The sequence below is a fragment of the Eupeodes corollae genome, chromosome 1 (assembly GCF_945859685.1).
Source record: "Eupeodes corollae chromosome 1, idEupCoro1.1, whole genome shotgun sequence".
Taxonomy (NCBI): Eukaryota; Metazoa; Arthropoda; class Insecta; order Diptera; family Syrphidae; genus Eupeodes; species Eupeodes corollae.
The window spans coordinates 140351101-140376931 of record NC_079147.1 but is presented as its reverse complement, the minus strand read 5'-3'; the positions used below and the strand labels follow the sequence as shown (position 1 = coordinate 140376931).

General features: G+C 34.9%; 2 protein-coding genes across 3 annotated transcripts in view; one reads left to right on the top strand and one right to left on the bottom strand.

Annotated features, from left to right (window-relative positions):
• Positions 1-603: 603 nt before the first annotated feature.
• On the top strand, positions 604-20787 carry LOC129938735 (kelch-like protein 28). Its single transcript, XM_056046462.1, has 7 exons — positions 604-988; positions 1069-1165; positions 1245-1481; positions 7890-7996; positions 14917-15568; positions 15642-15879; positions 20421-20787. Exons 1-7 carry the CDS (start codon positions 881-883, stop codon positions 20596-20598), a joined length of 1617 nt encoding a protein of 538 aa, XP_055902437.1. The 5' UTR covers positions 604-880; the 3' UTR covers positions 20599-20787.
• A 371-nt stretch (positions 20788-21158) lies between these two features.
• LOC129938734 (uncharacterized protein CG43427) overlaps positions 21159-25831 on the bottom strand; it is a 145279-nt gene continuing 140606 nt past the window's right edge. The window contains exons 10-11 of one of the 2 annotated variants that reach the window (XM_056046460.1): positions 21616-21679; positions 21385-21523 (exon numbers count right to left, since the gene is read on the bottom strand). In XM_056046460.1, coding sequence (XP_055902435.1) covers positions 21618-21679 — 62 coding nt within the window. In that variant the 3' untranslated portion in view covers positions 21385-21523; positions 21616-21617. Of the gene's footprint in view, positions 21524-21615; positions 21680-25831 lie in introns of both variants that reach the window. The other variant, XM_056046458.1, reaches the window with a different exon arrangement.

Genomic DNA, 25831 nt, shown 5'->3' with positions numbered 1-25831 from the left:
AGAACGAAAATTAAATTCTTCATGTGATTTTTGGTGCCGCCTGCTTAGATGAAGAGTGGAGGAGAAGATACAACGATAAACTGTAAGGTCTGTAGAGAGACACTGACCTGGTTAAAGGAGTAAAAGTCCAACGACTTAGATGGCTGGATCATGTAGAGTGAATTGACATCATTGAATCCAATTCCGAGGGACGGCGGCGCAGTAGAAGTAGACCTCGACTCAGTTAACGCACGCAGGTGGGAGAAATACTCAACCAACTTGGGGACTGGCGTGCTAGCTAGGGCGGCTAGCTTTCTACAGTTTCGACTGGAGATGCATTTTGGCTGAGGCCCAAGTCCGTCCTGGACTGTAGAGTAAAAAAGTAAAAATTCAGCGAAAGAGTAAAAAACATCGATACAAATTTTCAAACTTTTGCGGTTACAATATTAAGTAAAATTTGACGGTTGTGTATGTTTTCGAAAACATTTGGTTGTCGTGTTCGAGGTCGTTGCAAAAATGTGTAATTGTTAGATTTTTAATTTGTATGTAAATATATGCTTTTGAAATGTGAAAGGCATACAAAGACTGAAATATTAATAATCTTGAGAGATAAATGTATATATACATTAATGTGCATACCTTTTGAAAGGTCATGAGTCATATAAGGTCACCCTTCAAATTTGCACAATAAACGTACTAGATTCAATTAAAAAGATAAACATAACACACACAAATATTAAAAATGTCATGTAAAAAGACAATCTACGTAAAAGTCCTGCGCACTTGAAGAACTGTACTTGCAAATCATAATCGATTAATTATAATTGAATGTTTTGATTAATAATAGTTTTCTTCACAAGTTTACACGTAATTTATAAATCCTTCATTATTCTTATGAAGCATGGACAAAAAGTTGGAAAACGTCGACAAAGTTGGCACAAAATTCACAAATTGCCAACATAGTGATGGTATTTTGTTGCGACTCAATGAACAGCGAAAGGACAGCCAGGTACGGTACAGTGGGTGATTCCACGCGAATATTAAAACAATCAATTATAGTTATTCACTGATTTGTTATTAAATTTATAGCTCTGCGACACTGTTCTTACTGCTGGGGATCAGAAATTCAATGTGCATAAGAATGTCCTTTCGGCAGCCAGTTTGTATTTCCTTGCAATGTTTAGCGGTATGTTGTTGTTTACGTTGATTGTTTATTGCGATTTGTATCGAAAATTTGTTCAATATTTGCAATTATACGCTTGTAGGTCATTTTCCAGAGAGCGATAAAAAGGAGATAGTTCTTAATGACATCGAACCAGATTGTCTAAAGGTTATTCTTGACTATATCTACACTGGACAGTTAATAGTGAATCATATGAACGTCCAGACTCTTTTAGCAACTGCTTCGTTTCTTCAGATCGATTGGATTGAAGAGAGATGTTGTGATTTTATAGTCAAAGCACTCGATGCCAGCAACTGCCTTGGAGTTAAAAAATTTGGAGGTATTTACTTACATAGTTGTATTTATATAGTTTTCTAACGAGCGCTATGGTTTTTAAAATTCCTTTCAAAAACGTTTTCATTCCTTTGGCAGTGTTTTTTGTAAATTTGAATGTGGCCTTTTACCTAAGTTGGAATTTAAACGAAGTTCCCTAGAAACTAAATTCTCGATGTATACAAAAATTAGACAAATACCGAATACGTATAAAAAGCCGCAAACATTTGAGGTTCTGACGTAATTTTTACGTCATAGCTAACGACTATTGACGCATATCATCTGAACATCCTTTTAAAACAGTCTCCATACGCACGCAAATTGTTTTCGGATAATGTGCGATGGCGAGAATTCATATTAGTGTGCAGCTTTTTTGCATATCTTCTGAACACCTTCGCATACTTTTTTTGACAGTTTCCGTGCATGTGCGATTGTCCCATTAATTTGCGGAGACACAAAAACAAGCCAACGCAAATGTGCAATTTTTGCATTCGTAATAATTTCGAATTCGAGATTTAAATGAAATATGACATTACGATGGTAGACAAGTTGAAAAAAGTGGGTCCTTCGATTCCATCCTTCTGTCTGTGCGTTTGTCCGGCTTATACTGCCTAAAGCATTGGATCGATTGACTTTAAATTTGTAAATTTAGTTTTTGACCCGATTTGTGTCAGGCGTTTTTTTCAGTAAAAATAACGGTAGTACCCATACAATTTTTTGGTAAGAAATTGAAAATTTAAATGTTCTCAAAAAAAAAAAATCAATACATTTTTATTATTGTAAATTTTCGCAAAATTTGTTTTTCTGTGTCTTTTAATATTAAAACAAAACTTTTATATTGCTCAAAAAGGTTCCCCCACAGAGCCGTTATTTTATTTTTAAATTTTGTCGAGAACTAATCAACCGATTTCAATCAGTTTTTTCTGCACAAACTCTTGTACTGTCATTATTAACTTCCCATAGGAAGTAATTGTAATGGGTCCGATTCGTCAAATTGAAAATTTTAACATTTCTCGACGTTTCAAAGTCACTAGAGTCGAAATAAAAGATTTTTAGAAAGATCTCCGTCCGTACGTCCGTACGTTCGTGACGTTTTTTTCGTCGTCCATAGCTCAAGAACCAGAAGAGATATCGATTTCAAATAAATTTTGTTATACAGATAATAAGGCAGAAAGATGCAGAAAGGGCTCTCAAGAAAATTGCGTGGGTGTTTTTTTTTCATAGCAGTTTGAAAAAAGGTGAACATTTTGGTTAACCCTAAATATCTTACGAACCAAAAACGCTAGAGACTTGAATTAAATTTTATATAATAAATTGTAACGTGATATCAAAGAAGTATATTTTTTGAAAAAAATCCATTTAACGGTTTTTTTTTATAAATCAAAAAACCTGAAAAAAAATTTGTCACCTCCAACATTTTACGACTAAAATATGATTTTAACTCCAAAACAATTTTGTGCGACGAAGAATAATGTTTTTGACATCTTATAAAATTTTGATCTAAAAAAAAATGTATAAAAGTTGGTAAAAATTGATTTTCGACTCAAATTTTCAAAATTTGTAGATATTGGCTTTAAACTACTTTTATCCTTCAAAAAATATTGTTGTTAACATTCAGTAAAATTTTGAAAAAAATCGAATTGACAGTTTTTATACAAAAAATTAAAAACCTAAAAAAAAAATAACAAAAGTTGGTAAAAATTGATTTTCGACTCAAATATTTCAAAAATTTGAAATATTGGCTTCAAACTTATGTTATTTCACAGAAAATATTGTTTTCGATATTCAGTAATTTGTGTATAAAAATCCAACAATTCGTTTTTTTCATAAAAAAATAAAATCTACAAAAAATAGTACGCAAATTTGGTAAAAATTGATGCGAGTACATACATACATATAGACAAACTTTTAAGCAAGACAAATCGACAGATAGGATGGGAAGATATCAGTGTGGGTCGCATCCCAGCCTCTTTTTTAATTTTTTGATTGAAACATCATTTTTTTTTCGAAATCAAAATGTCTCTAAATAACCGCATACTAAAAATATTTTTAAACTAAAATTGACAAAAAGAATTGGTATATACAAAAATTAATTAATTATTTTTAAACAGCCTCCTTGGATTCATGAGCAAGTTTGTAGGACTCAGTTGTGCATCTCATCTTTTTAACTTGAATATTTATTTTAATAATTTTTGTTTCAAAAACCAAGACCAAGATTTTTTAGTTATTTTTTTCTGGTTGCTTTCTTCGTTAATAAGTATATACGAGAATAAAGCCTTATACCTACAGTCATTTTCTACGATTTTAAGGTGCACTCGTTTTCAGAATAAAGTTATTAAAAAATTAGCTAAATTAATACTGAAGTAACAAAAAATAGTATGGGATGGGGGGTCCATATCCTCCCCTTTGTTGAGAGGGAGGGCCCATAACAGTGCATCGGCCCACCTATCTATTTATGCAAAAATTATTTTTTTTTTCAGTTTTTCGAAAAAATCGTGGACTAACCCCTTGCCGAAAAAAGGAGTACTTTCAACACTATTTCAAAAAGTAAAATTACAGAATTTTGACCCAGCCAATCTCAAATTACACTGGTCAACAAAATTCAAACTTTTTTTGTCACACGTAAACTTGTACCAGATTTTGATTGTACTATGGCCACCGAACATCAGAAAAAAAATTGATAAATCAGGTTATTTTGTGACATCAAGATTTATATTTTTATGAAAAGTTCAAAAATCAGTAACATAAAAAAATATTTCGTAATGTAAAATAAATATTTATAACTTGCTTGAATGTATGGCTTCTGGTAGGTCCCTTTTAATTCCCCAGCAGTAATCTGCTAGCATTCCTGGACTCCACTTCCCTTGATAGCGCTTTTCTATGAAAGAAATGTCCTGATGAAATCTCTCGTCCTGTTAATCGCTCACAGCACCCAAATTTTCGGGAAAAACATCTAGATGAGAGTACATCATATGTATTTTTAAAGACATATTACATCCCAAAGCCTTGTATGAAATTAAAAGCTCACTGATTAAGTCTTTATAATTTTCCGCTTTATGGTTTCCTAGAAAATTTTGGACAACATTCATAAAACATTTCCAGGCGACTTTTTCCTGATAATTCAGCTTTCCTTCAAAATTTGTATCATTCATTAGTTCCCGTATTTGTGGACCAACAAATATTCCCTCTTTAATTTTTGCCTCGCTGAGTTTAGGGAGTTTCTCTTTCAGGTATAAGAACCCACTGCCATCTTTAGGCATAGCTTTTACAAAGTGTTTCATCAGGCCAAGCTTAATATGCAATGGTGGTAAAAGTATGTCCTCAGCGTTCACTAAAGAATCATTTTTAACATTCATCATTTTCTGTCCTGGAGTAAGTGATTCACGCTTGGGCCCTACTTTCTTTGTGTAGTGACTTTCTCTGTCTCTGCTGTCCCATTCGCAAATGAAACAGCAATGTTTTGTGTAACCAAGATGTAGCTCAAGCAAAAGAGCAATGACTTTAAAATCTCCACAAAAACCGGCACTGAAGGAAATTTGTTTCCATTGTGTGTGATTCAAAATTTAAAAAATTCATCACCACAGGGATGTTATTACAATAGACTAAATCATCTGCTTTAGAAAAGTAAGGTTTCATTTCTTCGTCACGATGTCGGAAATAAGAAATTTTCGTACCAGGAGAAATTATTTTCTAGTCGTTTAATCTAGACCCCAAAATCTCAGCCTGTTTTTTTGACAAGTTCAAATCGCGTACTAAATCGTTTAAATCACTTTGTGTCAATAAATGCGGTTCTTTTGAAGTTGGCGGCTCATACTTTGGGTCACTCTCTTCAGATATCCGACTTTGTTGGATAAGAACAAATTCCAGACAAGGAACAGAATCCAGACTTTCTGCTTGATTTGGAGGCTTTGGCACAGGCAATTCGGTGCCGTGTAGGATTGGTCTGTTGGCCGATGACACGATTGAGTACTGGACAGTGTGTTTAGACTTAGTTGTTATGTTTGTTTGAATCAAACAAAAATAACAATCACTTACATGATCCTTTGGTTCCGTCCAAATCATTGGTATACCAAAAGCCAAATGTCTAGATTCTTGTTTGGACCAACTAATAGGAGTCTAACACACGTTGAACAACATATATGTGGAACCCAGGGTTTTTTTTGGTGGCGTACAGGAAAACCGAAATAGTCTGAATAGCACTTTTCAATTAACGGCGTAAATTTCCGACGCTGAGATGTAAAAAATAATTCTCCACACACATAACAAAAACTGTCTGGGTTACTAGAATACTTTCGCGACATTAATTTATTTGATGGAACAATTTTTCCAGTGCCGACAAAAATTTGTTGTTGTAATTGTGTGCGATTGAGAGGTACAACATGTCTTCTGTACCTCTCAATCACACACGAAAATTTTTGTCGGCACTGCAAAAGTCGTTCAATGTAGACCGGGACTTAGTAATGCGCATCGACTACGTATCGGATGCGTTTATTAACTTTCTACTTTGTAAACATGGTTACGTTGAGTTTTGGAACTAAGCAAACCTCCAAACTTATAAACAGTTAAATGCTTAAAAAGGAGCTGGTTTTTGTAGCTGATGCGTATGAATAGGGTTTTACTGCCGCATCAATACTTTTATTTTACATTTTGGAACTCAGCCATTCTTTTTTGCGCTAGTGTAACCAAGCACAAATAAAAACACGTAAATGAGGTCAGAAATGAATATGTAGCTGTCACAAAAAAACTGGATGTGACTGATACAAAATAATGATTTATTTTTGAATGAGGGTACATCAACATAAATAAAAATCATCACAAAGTTCGTGTGACAAAAACAGTGTTGACAAGTGTCATCTTTCGGTTGTTCTATTTTTTCAACCAAGCCTCAAACAAGATGCTGTTTTCGCCATACTACAGAGCATCGAAAAACCTTTCAATTGATGCATAAATCTCAAAAATGTTTTTTTTCAGTTTTTTTTTTGAAAAATCGTGGGCTAACAACCCCTTGCCGAAAAAAAGAAGTATTTTCAAAACTATTTACCACCCAATCAAGTTACATGTCAAACGAAAGGTATTTTAAAACTCTACCCTCAACTGCAAACCAAAAGTTTCTGCGAGCTCTTGTTTCGAAAAAATTCGTCAAAAAGTAAAATTAAAAAATTTCGACCCAGCCAATCTCAAATTATATTTCGGTTGATCTATTTCCTCAAACAAGTTGCGGTTTTCACCATAATACAGAGAATCGAAAAACCTTTCAATTGATGCTTAAATTTCAAAAACGATTTGTGTCAGTTTTTCGAAAAAATCGTGGGTTAACCCCTTGCCGAAAAAATGGAGTGTTTTCAAAACTATTTTCCACCCAATCGAGATACACATCAAACGAAAGGTACTTTAATACTCTACCACAAACTGCAAACCAAAAGTTTCTGCGAGCACTCGTTTCGGAAAAATTCGTAGAAAAGTAAGATTACATAATTTCGACCCAGCCCGTCATAAATTATCTTTCGATTGCCAAGATGCGGTTTTCACTATATCACAGAGCATCGATCCACCTTTCAATTGACGCATACATTTCAAAAATGATTTTTTCAGTTTCTCGAAAAAATCGTGGGCCCTTGCCGAAAAAAAAGAGTATTTTCAACACTATTTCCCACGGGATACACTTCAAACGAAAGATACTTTAGTACTGTACCCCCAACTGCAAACCAAAAGTTTCTGCGAACTCTCGTTTCGAAAAAATTCGTCAAAATGTAAAATTACAGAATTTCGACCCAGCCAATCTCAAAATATCTTTCGGTTGATCTATTTCCTCAACCAAGCCTCTAAGAAGATGCTGTTTTCACCATAATACAGAGCATCGAAAAACAGGAGGATTTTCAAAACTATTTCAAAAAGTAAAATTACAGAATTTCGACCTAGCCAATCTGAAATTATCTTTCGCTTGGTTTATTTCCTCAACCAAGCTTCAAACAAGCTGCGGTTTTCACCAGAACACAGAGCATCGGCCAACCTCTTAATAACTGTATTCTGTTATATCTACAAACACAACTTAAGGTTCGAATAATATGTAAATTGTTGGACTTAAAATCAAACACAATGATTTTTCTAAAAAATATTCTCCTTCTGGGAATTAACGCGTCAATTTGTCGACAGCTTTAGTTATTCACTCAAGGTTCAAAGCTTTTACTATTAATTTCTAGTAACCAAAAAATCAGAAATACCGGATGTGACGAAAGGTCTCCTTCTTTTAAAATGATTAAGTTACTTAACTACAACGAAATATCTTTTATTTTGCACATAACTGTATGTAACTTACAATTTCTTAACATTTCTTTCCTTAGTAAAGTGTTAAACTATTTTTAAATTTAAAATATTTAACATTTAGATAAATACTCATTTTCATTTTTCATTTCAGAAAATCATTCATTACCGAGGCTCGAAGAATTTGCATGTGAATACGTTTTTAAGCATTTTCAAGAAGTCACAAGAAGCGATGAATTTTTCTTGATGACATTTGATGAGGTAATATAAATACAATACTATTTAAACTATATACATATTTAATTTACTTTTTATCTCATAATTATTTACACGCTAGAATTAAAATACTTATACGCCTTAGTTGACGTAAGTTTTGTTTTTCTCAAATATAATTTCTCGAGTTTTGTAAGTAAAATTAAAGAAATAGGAACTCATCGTGAAGTTGAGTCGATTTATGCCAGATTCAAGCCAACATTTACTAGAAACAACTTTTTTAAATTTCTCTCAAGAATTGTATCTAAAAACTAGCTGACCCGACAGACTTCGTATTGTCTTAATCGATAAATAGAAGACCTAAACTTATGTATAAAATAAAGTTAAAACAAACAAAAGGAATCCGTAATTAAAAATCAAATGCTCGTTATATGAATAAAGTTTTTTTACTTTTTTAGATGTTGCTACCTACAAAACACAGTTTTCCTTAAAAGTTGGCTATTTACAAGGCTTGTAGAATTTCAGAGTTATGAAAGAAGATGTCCAAAGATTAAATAAAACGACGCTAAGTAAAGTTCAAGCAACAAGTATATTGAAGAGTAAAAAAGGAAAAAAGGTTACAGGAAATGTATTTTGTATTAGAATTAACATTCGAACGAGAGAGGTGGGGAGAGGTGTTTCCACTAAGGCACCTCTCCTTATCCAGACGGCAGCGGAGGAATTCCCGAGATGGAATCAACGGTGGCGTCTACAGTTCCAGTAAGGTTGAACTACTTAGTGAACATCTTATAGGGCTTCTTCGACTTATTCGGAGCCCAGGCCTGTAAGGGGCGGTTTTATCCGGCTCCCCATCCTTGGAGTTATACTTAGGATCTGGCCCTCCAGGTTGGGGGTTGTGCGTCGGGGTGACTTCCTGGCCACATAAAAGCTTTCAAAGTTGCGAAGCACCAACAAGCCTCGGATACGGACGGATTTACTGTTGACAACCAACGCAAACGAATAAAGGACAACGAACTTCGGATATGCACGTGGAATGTTAGGTCCCTTAACAGACCACGTGCGGCCGAAGAATTAGCGGAGGCCCTAGAACGATATAAAGCAGATATCACCGCCATCCAGTAAATACGATGGGATGGGCCGGGCAAAAAGAGGATGAAAAACTGCGATATTTACTATGGTGACTGCTACCACGAAAACCAACAGCGCTTATTTGGATGCGGATTCGTCATTGGAGGCAGACTAAGGCAAGAAGTCTTGAGCTATAGGCGCATCAATGAGCGCCTCATGACCATACGCATCAAGGCTAAATTCGGCAACATTAGCCTGATATGCGCGCACGCCCCCACAGAAGAGAAAGACGACAACACCAAAGATATGTTCTTCGAGCTCTTAGACAAAACATATGAGCAGTGCCCTAGCTACGATATTAAAATAGTCCTGGGCGATTTTAATGCCAAGCTAGGAAGGGAAGACACCTTTGGTGGAATAATCGGGAAGAACAGCCTGCACGACAACACTTCCGACAATGGATTCAGGCTCATAGATTTTGCTGCGGGGCGAAACGTCATGGTAGCCAGTACGCGTTTTCCACACCTCAACATCCACAAAGGAACTTGGACTTCTCCAGATCAATCTACCGTCAACCAGATTGACCATATTGCGATCGACGCCAGACACGCTTCCAGCTCGTTGTAGCCAGGGTAGCACTTCGGATTTCCAGACCCAAGGCAAAACAGGGAGGTGCTGGGAGAAGATACAACGTCGAACGGCTACAATCGCCAGAGATCGCCAAATCCTTTTCCGACCGAGTGACAAGTAACCTCTCTCGAAGTTCTCTGCCGCCAACACAATGTATCGAAAACCAGTGGCAACATTGCCAAGATGCAATCAGAGAAGCCGCCTCTGATGTGCTGGGTTTCAAACAGCCACCAAGAAGGAACCCCTGGTTTGATGAGGAATGTCGGCAGGCAAATGCAGCCAAACAACAGGCACGCAAAGCGGCGGTGCATAAAAGGACGAGAGCTGCTCGTGAGCTCTATGAGCAGAAGAGGCGAGAGGAACGCCGACTTTTCAGAAGGAAAAAGAGAGGGCATGAGAAGCGTGCGGTCGAAGATGTTGAGAGGTATAAAAGCAGGAATGAGGTTCGAAAGTTTTATGAACAGGTGAAACGAAATTCACAGGTACATAAACCTAGAACCGAAGGCTGCAAAGACGAAAGTGGAAACATCATAGTGGAACCGCAGTCAATGCTAAGGATATGGAAGGACCACTTCTGCAGACTGTATAACGGCGACGAAGAACTGAATCCCGCTGTCAGGCAGGATGACCCATTCGATATAAACGACGAAAGCCAACAATCCCGTCCTCCCGACTTAGACGAAGTAAAGATTGCCATATCTAAGTTGAAGTCTAATAAAGCCGCTGGAGCAGATGGCTTGAATGCCGAGCTCTTTGAAGCAGCTGGAGATAAGTTGGTTAGGAGCATGCACCAACTTATCTGTAAGATATGGTCGGAAGAAAACATGCCCGATGAATGGAACCTCAGTATTGTTTACCAGATCCTGAAAAAAGGAGACCCTCTAAACTGCACCAACTATAGAGGAATTAGTCTACTTAACATCGCCTATAAAATCTTCTCTGCCGTAATATGTGAACGTCTAAAGCCCATCGTCAACAACCTGATAGGTCCTTATCAGTGTGGTTTTAGACCAGGAAAGTATACAGTTGATCAAATATTCACATTACGGCAGATCCTGGAAAAAACTCAAGAGCACCAAATCGACACCCACCATCTTTTCATCGATTTCAAGGCCGCATATGACAGCATCTACAGGGACGAGCTGTATAGAGCCATGTCTAGTTTTGGTATCCCTGCCAACTCGTCCGTTTGTGCAGGATGACCATGGAGAATTCACGCTGCTCCATAAAGGTTGGAAACAACTTAACAGAACCTTTTGATGTCAAAAAAGGTTTTAGACAAGATGATGCGCTGTCATGCGATTTTTTTAACATCGTGCTTGAAAGAATAGTGCAGAGCTCACACGTCAACACTAGAGGCACTATCTTTCAAAAGTCTGTCCAATTACTGGCATATGCTGATGACATTGACATAATCGGAAGAACTCAGCGTGATGTCAATGGGGCTTTTGTGAGTATTGAGGCAGAGGCGGCCAAAATGGGTTTAACGGTTAATGAGGGCAAAACAAAGTACATGCTGTCGTCTAGAAAGGACATACAACACCGACGTTTTGGTCAAAACGTCACAATCGACAGACGTACCTTTGAGGTAGTCAAGGACTTCGTCTACCTAGGCTCCGCTGTAAACGCAGAAAACAACACCAGCGCTGAGATCAAACGCAGAATAACTCTTGCTAACCGCTGTTTCTTTGGACTAAGAAAGCAATTGAGTAGTAATGTCCTCTCTCGAGGGACCAAAGTGTTGCTATATAAGACCCTTATCATCCCCGTCCTGCTATACGGTGCAGAAGCATGGACCATGACAAAAGCGGATGAAAGCACCTTGGGTCGCTTCGAGAGAAAAGTTCTTCGTGTGATCTACGGTCCCGTATGCATCGAAGGGGAGTGGAGGAGAAGATGGAACGACGAACAGTACGGGCTGTACAGCGACGTAGACTTAGCAAGAAGAGTAAAAGTCCAACGACTAAGATGGCTGGGTCACGTAGAGCGCATGGAAACCAATGCTCCGGCCCGGAAAGTCTTCGAATCCGCACCCACAGGACAGCGCAGTAGAGGAAGACCGCGGATCAGGTGGCGCGCACAAGTGGAAGGTGACCTCACCCAACTTGGAGCGCGAAACTGGAGACATCTAGCTAGGGACCGAGCTAGATGGAGAAGTTTGTTGGGTGAGGCCCTGGTTCACACAGGACTGTAGCGTCACCTTAAGTAAGTAAGTAATTCGATTATTTGTTTAAAATTCAAAATCTTCGATTTAAATATGTAAATGTAAATTCAAATATGAAAAATTTGTTTGAATAGATGTGCATACTTAAGTTTTGTAATCAAATTCATTATTCAATAAATTAAAAATTAGTTTTTATAAGTTAATCCAAGATTTTTAAAACAAAAACGTTATTTTGGAAACGGCGTACACTTAGTTAAAGAATCAGCTAACATCAATTCTGTTTGCAGATATTTTAGTCGAATAGTTCCCTCAGATACAGCTTCTCGAATATAGTGAAATTTAATGTGAAGATGTTTTGTTCTGACCGCTTTCCTTGATAGTGTGCAATATACCGAGCACTTTGGCTATCAGTGTATAAATATATGTGTTGCTCTTCACGCAGGATTCCTAGTTCAACGAGTAAGATCTTGAAATATTTTGCCTTCTTAGCAGCAAATGTTATTGTCAAATATTCGGTTTCAACACTTGATGTTGTTATTATTGATTATTTTCTTGATTCCCAGTCAATAGGGCCTCCAGCCATTACGAAAACAATGCCCTATTGGGATTTCCGATTATTGATGTCTTCTGCCCAATTGGAGTCAGAGTAAGTGAAAATTGGTTTGCCTGTTCTGGAATAGAGAATTTTTGAATTAATTGTTCCTTTTAAATACTTAAGAACAGATAAAGCTAAATTCCAGTGCTGCTTTCATGGATCTTGATTGAATTGAGACAACATGTTAACATTGCAGGAGATATCTGGGCGACTAAAAGTAGAGAGATGTAAAAGACTACCGATGAGTTCCTGGTATGATTGTTTATCAACAGGTGTTCGTTCTTCATTCTGTGAGGGTTCTTTCTCCATTTTAGTTTTAGGTGGCATTGGTAGGGTATTCGGCTTGCAATTCAAAAGATTGTATTTGGTTAATAAATTTCTTACATAAGACGGTTGACTTATTGACAAAGTTCCTTTGGCACGGTCTCGTAATACTTCTAGTCCAATAGTAGTTCGTGGTTCACCTAGATCTTGAATGCCAACATTATTTTTTAAATGTAGAATTAACATTAGATTATTTGTGTAAGGGGCATTGAGTGTTATTAAGTGTAACCACAGTTACGATACAGGCTGTTCATCAATTAAAATTTTTCTTCTATACCATATTTGTTTGTTTTGTGGTGCGGAAATAAACAAAGATGACGGTTTTCTAACTCGCTGGAAAGTTCAAGTTGATTCCGAAAAATTCCAATGAGGAGAATTAGAGTGCTACACAAAACATCAAGTGATAGGTTTTCTTTTAAGTATATTTCAAACGATCAGTATAGTCCAACATAATTTTAATACTTTTATTTTTGATTACTGTTTGATTACGCCCTGTGCAAATATCGGTACATTTTTATCCTAAAAAGTTAAGCGTGAGTGAAAAGGTGTTGTTAATTAATCTTCAGGTAAAACAAAAAATGTCCTACAGCGTAACTTCGAAACAGGGTTCCATATATAACGATTCAGAGAACTATATATTATATACGGTAGGTAAGATCTAAGCTCTCAGCAAAAGATAAGAGGATGATTAAATGTATAGTGGATCAAAGCCATTTAAAACAGCTTGGATGATCAGCTCGAAACTAGAAACGTATCACAAGATTTAAGTGCATCCAGAAAGGTTTTAAATAACCATACTTCGAAATGGATTTAAGTCGTGCACTCCCAGAAAAAAGCCATTAGGGAAAAAAGCAAACTGGCAGAAGCATTTTGCGTTCGCCAAGAAGTACGTTAATCAGCCTCACGAAAGTTGCTATGAGGTTATTTTCACGAACGAGTGCAAGAAGTTATAATTTTGGACCTGATTTTGCCCCAAGGGTGACAGTTTTATAACTTTCTTGTTATTTTTTTTTTATTTGTTTGAATAAAAATAAAAATATTGAATTTATGTTAGACGGCACGATCCTTTGAAAATCATTTTTTGAAATATGTTGTATACTTAAAAAAAAACTGACCTCTTTTTCCACATTTTATCCTTTTACACAAACTTTTGTGTAGCACTGTCCCGAAAATTGTAAACGATTAAAATCGAATGGTAAATCCGTTAGAATCATCGTTATACGCGGGATCAATACGTTCCTATTTCACAACGGTGTGGACTGATTTGAAGAAACCCCACTGTCCCGAAAGTAAATTCTGAATGGTCGCAATAAGATCCTCGACACCTTTATTTTTCGCCGCCAATATTGCTCGTTCACCAAGCCAATTATGTTAATTGAACATTTGTGCTACATCTGGGAAAATACGCTGAATGAGCTCTTGTGATGTGACAGAAATCTGTGGGTAATGTGATGAATCCGGTCAAGGTGTCTACTGCAACCTCATTATTTCCAATGTCTAACAACTGATTCGGAAACACATTTGTAGTTTAATCTAATTGCAAAAATACTCTCATGTTGGTTGTTAATTGGAGTTTCTTAACTTACCGCCACAAATATGATGATTTTAGGCATGCGTTAAGTTCTTCAGCAAAAGTTGATTGGGGAATAACTGGAAGCGAAAATCAATTGATAACAGAATCATGGCTCTATCAAAAATATATTGGTCCAGGCCACTTAATTGTGGACCACTTGTACTTGGCTAATGCTGCTATGTCGTATTGATCTCTTTATAGCTCGTGGTTGAAAGCTTTGTGCATATGACGATTTGATTGATGCTGTAATTCCCAAACACGACAAAACTTCATTTATCATCAATAAACACATAGGTATCATATCTCCAATAAAGTTGCATTAATTGGAATTGGGAAATTTTTACCTTCAAGTCCCTCATGTGGTTTAAATCTTAAATCAGCAGTCATTTGAATGTTTAATGTTTCTCTGGACTTTCACAAGTAATTCAAGACCAAAATTAGCCGAATCGGTCCAGGTGTTCTCGAGTTTTAGTGAGATTAAAGTAATTTTATGTGTATTGAAGATTGTTTAATAATATATTATGCAATATGGACTTACCTCTGAATCTACTATATTTCTTCAATCTGTCAAAGGCATTGTCATAAAATTGTATTCCTTATCTTATATCTTACAGTTTAATAACATTCTAGAAAATCCAGAGCTTTACATTTACGATGAGGAGGCGCTTCTTCGCAGCATTATAAAATGGATTGATCATAATCCAACCGAACGCCAACAACACCTTAATAAACTCGTTACGAAGCTTCATCCGGCTTGCGTGAGTAACCAAGTTGTTCAATCAATAAACATGCTTTGTGACGATAAGCATTGTCGTGATTGGGTGGACAGTGTCTATCACAGTATCGGCAAGATGCAATGGAATATTTTTGTACTCGATAAAATGGGTCGTCAGCCGGATTTCGGAAAGCTCGACATGACAACAGGCAATATGACAACACTTAGTCCTTTGCCATTGGAAGCGTTTGCATTGAGTTTCACAAGTCAAAAACATTTTTTATACGTCCAAGGCGGTTGTGTTGGTCGAAGTCGTCGGACTTGCTTTTACTATAATGTATATAAAAATAAATGGTTTACAATGTCACCAATGAAAGAACAACGCTCTCACCATCGGTCGTTGATATTGGATAATTTCCTATACGCTATGGGCGGAAATGGTTCTAAAGGAACACTACGAACGGTTGAGTGCATGGATTTAGAGACTGGAGCAACAATGCTTATTGAACCAATGTTATCGCCGAGGAGCTCTATGGGAGCTGTTGTCTGTGGTATGTTTCTTCTTTTTCTTCTTTCAAAAGGAAAAAACAGGCCTTAATTTTGCTAATTTGTTCCTTTCCTCAGAAAGAAGCTTGTATGTGATGGGTGGTGAAACGGATCAAAAAAGCTTAAGTTCTGTACAAATGTTCGATCCTAGAGTTGGTATATGGCAAACTATGCCAAGACTAAATATAGTAAACAGTTATTGTACTAGCGCTGTAACAGATAATTATATATACTGCTGTGAAGGACTAGGAAGTTCGATGGAACGATTTGATTTACGAAGTCGTGAATGGGAAACTATTGAATTCACATCAGATAGGTAAGTTTTTAATGTTTGTGAGAGACTCTTAAACAAGTTTCTTAGACTTGAAAGAGTTCCTTGTCAAATTAAAAAAGGAATAAGTAATATTTACTTATTTAAAAACTACTCAAGAAGGACTTGTAGCTTGCTTGAGACTTTTTTTGTAGATATTTATGTATTTGGTTGTTTTTGCACAATCAACTGAAAGCAGAGGTTAGTGAAGTAAAGTTCCGAGTTTGAAGAGTATGACATTTGACCAACTAACCAATTGCCTTGGTCAGAATTTACGTTCAAAGAATAAAGTATGTACGAGTATGTATGTTGTCTGAACCTCTACGATGACAAAAAAAAAACAATTCCAATAGTTTTCCATGCTCCACGAAATAAAATCAATTTTTGAAGAAAATCTGAACTTACCCATGGAAAACAAGAAAATTTTCAATTTGAGGAGAAAATTTGCAAACACTCACCGTCTATGTTGGAAAGAAGATTATAAAGATTCATATCAACGTATTTTGATTCCAAAGAAGCACATTTGAATTAGGTTCCAACAAGCTGATTCCGCTTTAAAGAAAATAATATTCAAAAAAACCATTTAAACACAAATTTTAGACTGCAATATCACAAATGGTGGCATACAAACAGTAATATGTATCTTTAGTTCTGGGAATCGTAAGGCATCATGAAAAGATGGTTTTCCATGCGAGTATGTTTTTAAATACAACACCTCTATAATTTAAAATGATATGCAAAACTTGTTTAATAAATAATTTTCCTTAACTTACATACCCTCTTAGTTCAAGAAGTCTACAATCTCCGCGATAGATAAAAAGGTATTATGGTTGAGAGGCTTGGGAAATGGGTTGATACTAACTCTATTGTGTAGCAGTCTCAGTTCAATACGTCTATATTTCTAAATGACATAGTTGGTAATTTTTTCGGTGATGTTGTGAGATCTGCGATTCTAACAATTAAAGTTGATGATCTTGTAATTCTGTCCGAATCACCTGAACAGATGCAACTCATGATTAATATTTTAGAAAGTTATTACAGAAGCTGGGTTCTGCAAATTTATACACAAACATCGAAAATGAAACTCCGCCGTGCAAGGGCTTATAATGAACATCTCTGGAACTGAATCAAGATAATTATTTTGTCTGCTAAATACATTTTTTTTTTATTTAGATCAGTAGTCGAATCTAATCGGTGCTGATGAGTAAAATTACAGAGGAATTTCCTAAAAAAGCTTTTCAACCTTCCTTGAAAATAACTGTTTATACCTAGTATCTAGTCCCCCTGAACTAATTATTTGTACACTCAATTCTCAAGCGGACTTTATTATTAAGTAAAGTATTCATTATGAAGTCTGTCGAAGAAACTGTTCTTGTATGAGCTAAGGAGTAGAAACGGGTGGTATAAAAGATGGTAATCTAAAGGCAATAAATGTTGAATAATCTCTAAACAATATTTTAAAATATAATAAAGATAAAGAATACAAAAATTAAAAAGCAACATCTTATTGTCCAGTTTAATTACAACCAGTGCCTCAATATTATTTAAACGATTTGCTAAGCTATGATGAAAGATGTGAGGTACTAGCCTTAAATGATAGTAAATATGGCATAAGCTGCAATCAATTTTGCTCGTTCTGCAACCTTATTTCATCACTTCTGGCCTTCTTATCTTTACACAAATTGACAATTCTCTTGAGCGAGTATCAAAATGGGATCCAAAGTAAACATGCTTTTTCACATATTAATCTCCATGCAATATCATTTCTGCTATCCAAGCTAAAGTTAAATGTAGTACCTATCTCCTGGTATGTAGCATACAACATATAAATATAAAGTAAAAACTCTGAAGCCTCTCATAACACTGGTCGAAAAAATTACGTTTATTTTTTAATGCATAAACAAACTTTTTTGAAGTATTACGATGCCCTGAATTAGTAGCTCACCTTTAATTGTTTCTACCACATCAGGTTTTTAGAATATGCCCTAACCTAACCTAATCGTTTAGGCTAATTTAAAACAGAACATATCCCAATTGTCCCCAACAGTTGTATAATGATTGGGCAAAGTACAAATCTTAATCTTCTAGATGCAGTGTAAATTATTTTAGTATCTCATTTAGTTTTCGTAATTTCCCATTAGTTGTGAGGTTACTATGGGTTTCAATTGACTCTATCTAGGGCCTGATTATGAGGTTCACGGGGTATCGTTTTCAATTCTACCGAATTCACGACGAAGCGAAAATAGTTCTTTCTATGTTCCAGTGATTTGACACTTTTGTTTTGACAGCTTTCCACAGATTTTGTTTTGATTAAATTTGTCAGCTTAAGAAATATCTTGAAGAACGAAAGCTTCTTAATGACCGGCAGTACGGCTTTCGTAGCAATAGGTCCATTGGTGATATCATGGTTCATCACACCGAACAGTGCCAGTGGAGCAAATGTTTACATCGCTTTGAAGAAAGTAAGATTATTGCACTTGATATTTCAAAAGCATTTGATAGGGTTTGGCATCAAGCTCTCTTATCGAAAATGCGTACTTTCGGTTCTCACGAATCCCTGCTTCATTGGATTAGTAATTACCTTTCGGATCGTTTAATACAAGTAGTATTGGATGGGTTCAAGTCTGAAAACCACATAATAAATGCTGGTGTGCCACAGGGCTCTGTTCTATCTCCAACACTCTTTCTCATTTTTATTAATGATCTCCTGTCTGCAACTTCTGATCTAATACATTGTTTCGCTGACGATAGTACTCTCAGCTTTTCATATTCGTTTTCAGAATTACGTCCCTCTTCTTCGGATGTGGAACTGCAACAACAAAATATGATGAGCTTATTAAATTCCGACTTAAACAGCATTGTACAATGGGGATTAAAAAACCGCGTGGAATTTAATGCTTCGAAAACCCAATGCTGTCTTGTATCGTTAAAGCGAGATATACACCCCTTGCCATTATCCATGGATGACGCTTGCATCGAGGAGACTGATCATCTCGATATTCTCGGTATGTGTATCACCAACTACCTTTTGTGAAATGATCACATACGCGATGTCGCCAAAATTGTAGCAAGATGTTTGGGTTTTCTAAAGCGAAGCAAGAAGTTTTTCGCCCCCTGATCTGGCTGTTATCTTCAAAACTTATATACGTCAAAGCTTGAATATAACTCCCATATCTGGGCTGGTGCACCTGCAACCTACTTAAGCCTCTTAGACAGAATTAAACGGAGAGCATTTAAATTAATCGGTGACAACACGATTATAGGATCATTTAGGTCGCTTGAACAACGTCGTAAAGTTTCTTGTCTCACCGTTTTTTATCGTTATTTTAACGGTTTATGCTCAAGAGAAATAGCCAGTTGTATTCCTCTCCTTAAACAGTTCAACCGTAATACTCGCGCTTCTAGGAATGCTCATCAGTATACCCACGAGCTCAACTTCGGTAGTACTGTCAAAGATAGAGATTCGTTCTTTAGCCGTACTACGCGAATGTGGAATTCCTTACCACACCAGGAATACAAAACCAATGTGTACTGACACCTCCTTTCAACCTATCTCTCCTCTTCCTAGTGCTCACACTGTGTCTTTACATAATAAGGGTAGTACTATCCCCTTAACCTTCCGACCACAACAGGGGTGCTATAACATCCCAAGCATTTTTATTCGAACTGTAATTTTGATTTTGCTTCATTTTCCTTTCTACAGTTTTTTTTGTAAAAATATTTATTTTTTTATGAATTAAGTTTTTTAAATTTTTAATAAAGTATATGAATTGTTGTGTTTGAATAAAAATTAGATGTTGTCCTTTAAAGTTTTTTTTTAAATTTATTCCTGGCTGGGGTGTTATGCCACCCCTGTTGTGGTGTATGTATATTTTAAATGTCTTGTGGTCGGAAGGTTAAGTGTGCGCTTATTATAAAAAAAAATAAAAAAAGATCAACAATTGATTTTCTACGATATTGCTATTTTCTGTTAAAAATAGTTTTAGCATAAATACTCCAGCGTTCTTTTAAAACAAATTTAGAATTTTTTGAAAAATAAGTATGATACTTACATTTTTTAAACGGAATATTGAAGTTAGTTATTGTAGATTTGGAAAATCATCAAACATTTTATGAAACAAAACTGTTTCATAAATGTACATGTCCTCAAAAAGCATAACATAAATTTTTTTCAAATTATCAAAGATGGTATCTCAAAACCTGACCTGATAGGTTGATTTTGAATTCCGATTCGAACTAAAACAATCAAAAACCTTGTTTAATTTGGTTACCAACTACATTACCTTATTGACCAGTGTTAAGTCCTTTTATGAACCATTATTGTCGTTTGCATCAGTCGCTTTGTAATTTCATCGAAGAAATGGGACATGTTATGTTGTTTTAAAAACACAATTTTTAACAACACAAAAGACTTGATCCCTAAAAGCATAATTAAAAAACTCTATTTTTTTTCTTTATTTATATTCACATTGCATTTTTTTGCCCTTGTTGATGATCATTTTTATTAGTAATTTAACTTATAATGTTTAAATTTTGTTGTTTTGAAGGGAATTTTTCGAAATATTTTCCATTGGGAACGATGTGTACAGCATTTCAAGTGAGGAAATAACACGTTACTATCCAAGTGGAAACCGCTGGGAAAATATATTCTATTATCCATTTACACGTGAATGGGATACAGCAGTTGCAATGGAACTAGTCAACGAAAACTCAGTATTATTTTAAAAGCGAGGAAACAATAAACAATTACATTAATAATAAAATACAAAATGTTCAATTCAATAACAGTTTTATTTGTTAATTAAAAAAAAAAGAAATAAAACTAGAAATTTGTTATGTAAATAAGATGTTGATATAAATGTATGTATGTGAATGTGTTTGTATGAATAAAATTTAAAATATCTGAATAATTTATGTGTTGTGTTTTATTTTATTTATTTATTTTTTAAATTTTCTTTATTTAGAATATATTAAATCAATTCAAAAATATGTTTGTTTTTGTTTGTTTTGTATAATATTTATGTGTATAGTATTTTTGTTTAATAATATAAATAACAGCTAAAACTAAAATAACAATTATTTAAATGGAAGAAAGATACAATTCCAAACTTTTTTTTTTGGTTTTTAAGTTAATTTGGACATAATATACATCTGATACATATTGCCACATAGAAGTTTATTTTTAATGAGAAGCTTGGTTGTTGGCCATTAAATTTGTTCTGTTTGTTTGTTTGTTTGAATATCCTGTTTAACCGATCTCATAAATTCATTGTAACATTTATGCATAATATATATATATATAATTTTATATTTTAGTTTAATACAATTTACAATTATTATTTTACTTAAAAACTAATCCATTAGAATCCATAACAACAATTATTGTTTTATTTTTCAAATATAAATAGACTAACACACGCAAGATATATTATACTAAAGAAAAAATTAAATAGAGTTTCAATTTATACACAGCTGAACTTGATTCCATCGTCACTGGAATAACAATTCTGGCAATGAAGCTTGTGATTTCTAACGCGAACATCGGTACCATTTCGACCATCGCTAAGTTGTAAATGACACACACAGCATTTGAAACAATTAATATGATAGAATAGTCCCAGAGATTCGATAATCATTGCTGCTCCACGTCCTTGAGAAGAAATAAACAAAATTAAATGTTGAAGTTAATATTTCTTTTTGTTCTTATTAAATTTAAAATGGATTTATTTAAAGATAAATTACATTTAAACCCAAACGATGTATTTGATGGTACTGTGGGATTTCTTACAAGTCACATCATCATTTTCTGAGCAGCGTGCATAGACAAAAAATGATTTTAAGATTTGTAAGTTAATTTTGTTTATGTTATGGAGTTTTAGAAAAGGCAAAAGAGGATAAAATAGATACATTCTATAAAACACTTAACGAATTTTATGCAAAAATTGAATTTAAAGAGTGAGTAGAAGAAAAAATCATGGCCCAAGTTTGATATGAAGAAAGAAATTTAAGAGGAAGCCGCCTTATCTAACATGTTTGCCAACACAAGCTTATGGCGGAAAACTCCCTGTTTAAAAAGAAACAATAAAACCATTGTACTTAAAGTCCCTGGCCATATTATTAGACGCACTGCAGAATTTGTATAACTATTAGTTTATACGCAATATTTTTAAATATTATAAAAAAATGTATAAATCTGTTGTTTTATTTTTATAAAAAAGTAGGAAATACATAGTTTATATTCTGCATACAAAATAATTTTAATCCATTACAATATTCGTAAACCTGATTAAAATAGCTGAAAATTGAGATTTTGCATAAAATTTAAAGTGCGTCTAATAATTTGACCAGGGGCTGTAGATACCGCCAGACAGTACTATTAAAATTTAGATTTCAACCTTTTAAATAAACTATTCTAGAAGATGTGATCGTTCTGAATTATTTTGAATTCAAATCAGACTACCAACAAGTGCCAGCCACACTGAAAAATAGTCACAATAAAACACAACTCCATAGAACAACAAAAAAGAACGTCTACAAAATCTTCACCGATGAGGCATCAAGAAATGGACTAGTTCAAAATATGGAACGAAGAATCAAGCAATCTGCAGAGAGACAGAACAAAGACAATTTCAGCAAAAAAGAAATTCCATCCGAAAAAGTCAATTTTAAAAATCTTAGAAAAAAATAAGAAAACATGTCAAGAAGATATACAATCGTTTAACGACAACTTTCTTAAAACTATAACTGAAGAAACAAAATCAATTAAAAAAGCGATTGCAAAGTAAAGTCGAGAATTCTATTCAAACTATAAAAACCGATAAATGTAATGGAAGTATTGGAATCGCTGCAGAGTTTTTAAAATACTCAAAATTTTCATATTCATTCCAACTAGTTGAAAAAAGTTTTCAAACCGGTTTTTGTCACAGAGGAAATCCCAGAACAATAAAAGAAATCCAAAATTGTAATCATGCACTAAAAAGGCAAGACATGCGATAAAAACGGACTATAAGCATCATATCTTGCGTTTAAAAAGTATTTGCAAAATGCCAGTTTAATAGAATAAAATCATGTCTTGAATTAAATCAAATTTTTGAGCAAACCGTGTTCAACGGTGGATTCCATCTTCAAACAATGAGCCAAATAACAGAAAAGTCCAAGGAGTATAATATAATGCTACATTATTGAATTCGTCAAAGCATTCGATACAGTCGATTTAAGTATTTATCTGGCAAGTAGGCTTAACTACTAATCGAGAGAAAATCCAAACAACGTGTAATGGAAATCATACCGAAATTTAAATAGATGGCACCACTTTAGATTACGTGGTAGACTATAACTATTTGGGTCAAATAAAATCAATCATTGATTAAGTTATGAAAATGTTAACCAAAGAATAATAAACGCTTGGCGACAATTTTGGAATGTGAAGAATCTGATAGATTTAAATATCTCGACTTAAACAAGGAAATGCGTGTTTGTCTCGACGATTCATCCAGTCTTAACATATTGGGAGTCAGACTGATTTTCACTAGGTTGGTAAACTTGAACCTCAATTGGTAGTTCTCTATTATAATTGATGGTTTGTGGAAATAGGATGTACTTAACTGTGCCTAAACGGAGCGACTCCTAGATAGATATGATAATGGAGTGCTGCATCTAAGAACCTGGTGATGATCGCCTAGGACAGATAATTATATCTGAATAAGGCAATCTTTCCTTCGGTAGGTATTCCAAAATTTCAAAACACTTGTGTGCCATTATAGTAGGCGCCGAAAAGAATTTCAGTTTTTGAATTTTGCCTGACACCTTTTGCGCATCGTTTGTGTTTTGATTTGTTAAATCGTGGTTTCGGTTTGGTTTGTGTTGTGTTGTTTATTAATTTAATTTGTTCAATTTTCAAGTAAGTACATATTCGTATTGCAAGAATTAGCAATGCATTTACTTATAATTATTTATCCGCTCTAAAATCGAGTCAAAGTAAAATATAGAACTTTTTTGGAAAAAATCCTATCCGGGAATATTTTTTCTAAAAACAGCGATAAAGCAATTTGCAAAATATGTAAAAAAGCTTTGTCTCTTGGAACCATTTGGCAAGCCAACATTTAAATGAATGGGAAACTTATTCGAAAAGTAATGAACAAACAAAACAAGAAAAACAAACTTAAAAAAAAACTGAGAGCGAGAGGTCAAACTTAAACCCTTCACAAGACAAAAATGAACTGAAACAATACACATTATATGAAATGATTGAAAAGAAAAAAGCTGCGCTGTTCCCTGATGATCATCCGATATCCCCAAGAATCGATACAAATATAATGGATCTCATTATCGTCGACATTTTCGAAGGCTCAACTAAGCTGACACTAACACTTCATTTAGATACAGAAAAAAGTCTGAGAAATACTTCAAAACGACTTTAATGCCAGGTGAAAGAAAAAGTCATACTTCTCTTGGAAAAGGCTGAATGGGTCAGCTTTACTAGAGACATATGGAGTAATCCTGCGAAGACTTGTTCTTTGCTGAGTTGCACAGCTCATTTCATTCAAGCAACGAAAAGACAAAAAGTTATATTGGCAGCAAGTGCACTTGAATACAATCATACTGGAAAGCATATTTCAGAAACGCTAATTAATATAATTGCTGAATATCGATTGACCAAAAAAGTTTACATGGTAATACGCGACAATGCTTGTAATATGCAGTCTGCCATGCGTCTTGGAAATTTGGCATCATTGGATGCGTAGCTCATACGCTTCAGTTGGTAATTCATGACATTATATTCAAAAGCAATCCCATGATGGATATAATAAAAAATGTCGCAAAATTGTTGGACATTTTAAAAGAAGTGAGCAAGCTTGTCGATATTTAAAGCAATTCCAAAAAACTTGCGACCTACCCAACCACACTTTGATTCAAGATGTTGAAACACGCTGGAATAGCACGTATCTAATGTTAGAAAGGCTCATGGAACAAAAATCCGCTGTCATGGCAGAACGGTGGTATAGAAGTACCAGCAGCAGAAGAGTGGGTGCAAATAAGAGATTTGATATCCGTATTGAAGTGCTTTTCTCAAGCGACTCTTCATCAATATCAATTATTATACCACTGGTTGTCATGCTGAATTCAAAACTAGCTCCAAAAGATGGAGAAACTGAAAACTTAAGTTTATTGATTGATACCATTAAAGATCCTCCATTTAAAGGTAAGTATTTCACCGGTGATAAAATCGGAAATTCCAAGGCAAAAATATTGGCATTATTACAACAGAACTAGTCAAATCAAACGGTTCCGATGTTCTTCTTCAACATCAACATCAGGATTGCAACATGATGATGATGATTTATGGGGATCACATGATGAGGACCGTAGCTATACAATTTTTGTCTGCGCCACTCACTAGCGTTCTAAATGAACAACTGTTCAGTGCTGCCGAAAAGATATATGCGGACAGAAGAACAAATTTGAGTAAAATGTTGACAAACTTTTGTTCTTAGCATACAACATTAGACTCTTTGATTTTAATTAAAAATAAAAATAAATTGGGTGGCGCGACAGTCCGTTGAGAACCAAGGCCTAGTGACTTACAACTCTCAACCATTCCTGTGTGCGAGTAATGTTGTCAGGAATGGAGGGGACCTACAGTTTATATGCCGACTCCGAACGGCTAATTTTTGAGAAAGCACTTTTTCATGACAGTAGTTACTCTTGGAGAATTTGTCAATTCCTCGCAAGAGGCAGTACACGTGAAAAGACTTTAGATGGCATAGGCAGGGATCGAACCCAAGACCTCTAGCATGACAGTCCAACGCACTAACCATCATGCCACGGGTACCACTCTTTGATTTTAATTACTAAAAATTAATTATTTATTTCTTTTTTCTTTATAATTACTAGTAAGTTATTTTTATTTTATTTGTCCTATGTTTTTTAAGCAATACATTTTAATAAAAATAATATT